At 39.7% G+C, this 5,000-nt stretch overlaps 1 protein-coding gene across 8 annotated transcripts in view; it reads left to right on the top strand.

Moving 5' to 3' along the window:
- The window catches only part of FOXP2 (forkhead box P2), a 442,435-nt gene that overhangs the window by 390,225 nt on the left and 47,210 nt on the right, over positions 1 to 5,000 (top strand). For all 8 annotated transcript variants that reach the window (XM_076330603.1, XM_076330594.1, XM_076330558.1 and 5 more), the window contains 2 exons: positions 1,792 to 1,879; positions 4,337 to 4,420. In XM_076330603.1, coding sequence (XP_076186718.1) covers positions 1,792 to 1,879; positions 4,337 to 4,420 — 172 coding nt within the window. The remainder of the gene's footprint in view (positions 1 to 1,791; positions 1,880 to 4,336; positions 4,421 to 5,000) is intronic.

The raw sequence follows: 5,000 nt of genomic DNA, 5'->3' as shown, positions 1-5,000 counted from the left end.
AGCATACATGCGTGTGGAAACACAGTGGTGTGTACCGGTGATAGTGGTGATGATGCAGAGGTAAAATCTATCTATCTCCAGTCTTTTTTCTGGCAATTTTGTACCCAATTAACTGAAAACATTAAACTGTTACATTAACAGACCACACACTATCATGCCTGCGTAATTGAGGGAGTAAAATTCTTTTGAATCAGAATTTCAGAAAACAAGTGAATGGTATGTTCTGAGCAATTACCTAGTTTTTAAACTGATCGTGCATTTTTGCATCAGTGAAGTCAGTTCCTTTGAAAATAAATAAATTGTAGGTTTTATGACTCAGATAAAGAAATGTGTTGTCCTTGGTTATGCTTGAACTTAGCATAAACTACCAAGCAAGTTACATGTATACCCTTAAATAATTTTATATTAAATAATTTTATATTAAAAGTGTGAACATATCTTTCATAATTACTTATATCTCTTCCCCAGCCATGCCTCTTGCAAGGATAGCACAACCTGTCGGATTTTGCTCACCTACAAACCCTATCATTGGGTCCTAAAACTGTGAAGTCACGATTTAAATAAAAAGAGACAAATTTTAGTAAAAGTGAGATGCAGTCCCCTCTATTTTTCCACTGTTTCTGACAAACACATTTTTCCCATAGATTACCAAGCAAACAACTACATAGTTCTCTGATTAATTCTGCTAAAAAAGAAAAAGGAGAAGATTTATTTCCTCTGTGGTATAGATAACTTAGTTCCTGTAACTGTGAGACCATCTGTGACCGTAGTCCCAGCAAAGCTTACCCCTCGTGCCTACAGTGGAAATAGCCAGTAAATCCACATTCAAAGGCAAAACTCCTTTGCTCCCATTTCTTCTTTAGCCTGATCCTTACGTTTTCTTCTCAGTGGAGCAGCACACCCACTATTAAAGCTCCAAAAGGGACTTCTTTGATCCTGAAAGAGAGAGAGAATAAACTGAAACCACTGTCCTTCAAAAAACAGTATTAAATGAGCTTTGTAAAGTTGTACTCGATTGAAACGTACAGGGGACAGCCACTCGGGTCTGGGCTGTACTTCAGTTACGGACAGCCACTCACTGAGGTCCTCCTTCCCTGTTGCAGAGTGTGGTTTTGTTTTGCTAAACTGGCATGCGTAGCCTGAATCCCTCCCAGGAGGCTTGCTGTGTGCGTAAGGTGTGTAGCTGTTCCTTCCCCTGCCTTTACCTCTTCCTCAGACTGGGGAGCCTGATCACTGTCATCATCTTCAGAGGCGACTTCTGGAAACTGCAGTGAAAATCAGTGGTGTTCCCCTACAGCTCTGTTTTGGGGAAGGGGAAACGATGTTCTGTTGTTGTTTTTGCTTAATGATTAAAGGGGAGCAGATAGAGACATCTTAACAAAGTCTACATTAATTCACACTAGTTCAAGCAGCCTAAAAGCAATTATATCTTTTGAAGTATCATTTGTAAGGTGATTCTCTGTTCATCTGTACCAGCAACAGAGAGTGGAAATCAGTTCAATCACTCTACCAAATATTGATAACCGGTTACATTGGCCTTTAGATGGCATATGTGACCTGGGAGATAGGAACTGGGTATCTGGCAGTCATCACTGAGAAAGTTTGTAGAACTAAATGAAATAATCAGTTTTGTTATTTTGTATTGTTGTATCTAAGGCACGCTCTGACTAGGTCTTTTTGCATAACTCCTGTTGAAACTGATGGAAGCCATATGCACAGGAGAGAAAAATGGACTCAAAGAAATTCTCCTCATCTTAACACTGTCTTATTAGTGTTCTCTTTCATCTCTAGGCACCTTAACAATGAACATGCATTGGATGACAGAAGCACTGCTCAGTGTCGGGTGCAAATGCAAGTGGTTCAGCAGTTAGAAATACAGGTTTGTTACATGGATGTATTATCCTATTACTTATTTACTATTAACCTAAACTAAATTGAAAACACTTGCCTTAGTGACTCTAGCTTAAAGCCATATGTTTCTTGCATGAAATTTGTTGATATTCATGAACAAGTGGGGTTTTTTTACTTAAAGATTTTTCACATTATAAATTATGCAATAATTATCTAACATCAGCATTATCTACAGTATTTTGCTTGAACTAAGGCCCTAATGCCATTCATCACGAATGAAAAATGCAGTCCCTGGAGCAGAGACTGGATCCAAGCCATCTTCAGTTCTTGAAATGCTGGGTCAGGACCCCTCTTCCTTCTTCCCCTTCTGACCCGATGCTTGTCTATGCCGTCCTGCAGGACAGAGGAGTAGCAGAGCGTGTCTCCACCCGAAATGACTCCCAGCCTGATGGTGGGCATTCTTCTGCGAGCAGAAGGTGTAATGTCAGACCCACTCAGGGAGGACCCCAGGGAGTCCCACGGCTGGGACCGCAGCACTCGGGTGCCCTGTTCAGGCTCTAACCATTAGAGGTCACTGCATGTATGTGAAAGCTCCCTCCAGCTTACGGAAGAAGTGCCGAGTACCCCTGGGGTCTCCCAGTATTGAGACTACACTTACCAGGCTACCGAGGCTGGGCGCAAACCTTGGCAGCCCAGAATGACCACGCGGGATGCTTATACCATGCGGTCCCCTCCCGCCCGTACGGGAGTCATAGGAGGGCATTTCTCAGGAGTCCTGTCCCGGCTTGGGAAGGTGCAGAGGAGCCCAAGGGACGCAGCGAGGGACTGAGATTTTTTTCCCTGTTTGTTGCTATATGTGGAGAAAAGGATAAACACCTTTCAGCTTTCTCGCCTTTTAGCATATTGTCTCACTGTTCTCATGCATGTAAGAATACTTATTCTTCTTTCAGCCAAGGCAAACCATTTGGGTCTTCTGTATTTTTATAGTGGAAGCTCAAAGCAATGAGGGAATGTACAATATTGTCACTTAGGTCGTTTCCCTTGAAGTGAAAGTTTTGTAAACCCGGGCAAAGCTGTAGTTTCTTTTTTAAGATAAAAGATAGGATAGTGTTAGCTTAATTTGTTTGTTAGCAATTTACATCATGGCAAATAGCATGTCTCTAAAGTGTCACACACATAATACGAAGCCTAAGAAGAAACCTTTTTCCCACCCCCTGCCTCAAATGTTCTTTAATTAAAGATGCACTGATGAAATTATATCCAGCATACCCAAAATATCTGCAGGAATACAGGTAGTTTCCTCTCGTTTAAATTACTTACAAGTTGTTTTGCTTAGTCCAGTCTCAGTCTACAGGTGTAACTCTTGAGTTACATGCAAGTTATTCATGCAAGAAAGTATTGCAGAACTCTCCGGAAAATGGCAGTGTTGAACACCAAGTGATTCTTGTTGCAGTTAATGTCATAATTGTTTTGTAGATATCCAAAGCCATATCACTAGAATACAATTTTGAGCATTTCTTCTTGTAACCTAGCTTTTGAAAAAACATCATTCTTTTCACATTGTAAGATACATTTTCCTCTTTTGTGTTCTGATATTTTTATCAACAAGTTACATATTTCAAACACTTCTTCCTCTTTTTTTTTTAATTTGGGAATTTGTTTGAGTCTGAAACTACAAATATTTATGTAGCGTATGATCAGAAAATGGTATCCGTTAAGAAAAAGTACAGGTTTCAGTAACGTGATGTTTTCTAAAGGCAGTTTAAGGGCTTCTTAAGAACTGTTTACCATTTACAAAGGCTAGGCTGTAATGTAACAGTCCAAGTGAAGATTTAGCTTGCAGTGTGACCAATTATGCCATTTTTTGCTTTGTCTGACTGCTAGTGAAGTAAGGTCCATCAGTTGTAATGAGACCCAGTGCAGTGTCGATGCCGACTCGGTGGCAGAGTTCAGCGTTTCACACTGCCTGGGCTCTGTCACTCTATTGAATTAGATTGATGATGGCAGATTGCAGGGGGCACTAACTGGACCTCAGTGGGAAAGGATGAAGTGTGTAGACAATCCTGGCAGGCACTGTGCTTTGAGGACCCTTCACCCCTTCACAGCTGTTGGCACTAGTCCATTGCTAACAGTGTCCACAGGACTTTAAAGAGACACTATGGGCCTTGTAATTTATGGTCTTAGTAACTTGTTACTGTCGAGGCAACTGTGACCTCAATTCTCTTATTGACAAAAAGATGAAGTGTTATTTGTTTTCTCTGACCTTTTAACATATGAAAGGCTATAAAAGTTTTTTGGTGTTTTTTTTTTTCTTTCTTTCCATGCCCAAAGTTGCATTTCCTCTCAGATAAGTTTCTACTGACATAGACTTTTATATGCAGGAATCATTACTCTGAGACAAGCTCAATGATAAGATGTATCACTGCAGTAAAATAGCTGTATCAGTCATTTCTAAAATGCTTCTGATCTCACTCTTTCTTAACAGCTTTCTAAAGAACGTGAACGTCTTCAAGCAATGATGACCCACTTGCACATGCGACCCTCGGAGCCCAAGCCATCTCCAAAACCTGTAAGTGCATATTGCTTTATAAACAGTAAATAGGTCTACGAATGTAGCAGACTAAGAAAATGAACAATTTAGTGACAGTTGGAAAACAATGAGTGTGATGAAAAATACGGCAATAAAATGAAGGTAAAATGCAATAGCTTGTCAAATTGTATGTTTCTTTAAAAGTAATGCTATCTTTTACAAAATCCATCCAATCTACACCATAGGTGACACTAAACAAAGTACACCTGTAAGTGTCCAAATCATTGCCTTGAGGCTGAAACTGGAGAGAATATCTTTTTGTGATAGATTTACAGATATTAAAAGGAAACCACTTTGAAAGATTTCAAGTTCAGTGGACTCTGTGGCAGTAAAAAGTAAATGTAAAAAGAACCTAGGTACTTAGGAAATTTCTTAAATTACTTACAAGAGACACAAACATTTTGTTATTCTTGAACGAAAATGCAAATTTTTTTATGCAGCAAATTTAAACAATTGTAAACATGTTTTTTTTCCTCAATTTCTGTCAAGACTGCAATGTTATGCATCCACTGTGATGTTGTTGGGGTTGGTACGTGCACTGAAAAGTCACTGTTGCTCC

Source organism: Aptenodytes patagonicus, chromosome 1 (genome assembly GCF_965638725.1).
Source record: "Aptenodytes patagonicus chromosome 1, bAptPat1.pri.cur, whole genome shotgun sequence".
Classification (NCBI taxonomy): domain Eukaryota; kingdom Metazoa; phylum Chordata; class Aves; order Sphenisciformes; family Spheniscidae; genus Aptenodytes; species Aptenodytes patagonicus.
The sequence above is the reverse complement of the archived record's forward strand: the minus strand, read 5'-3'. Positions and strand labels throughout refer to the sequence as shown.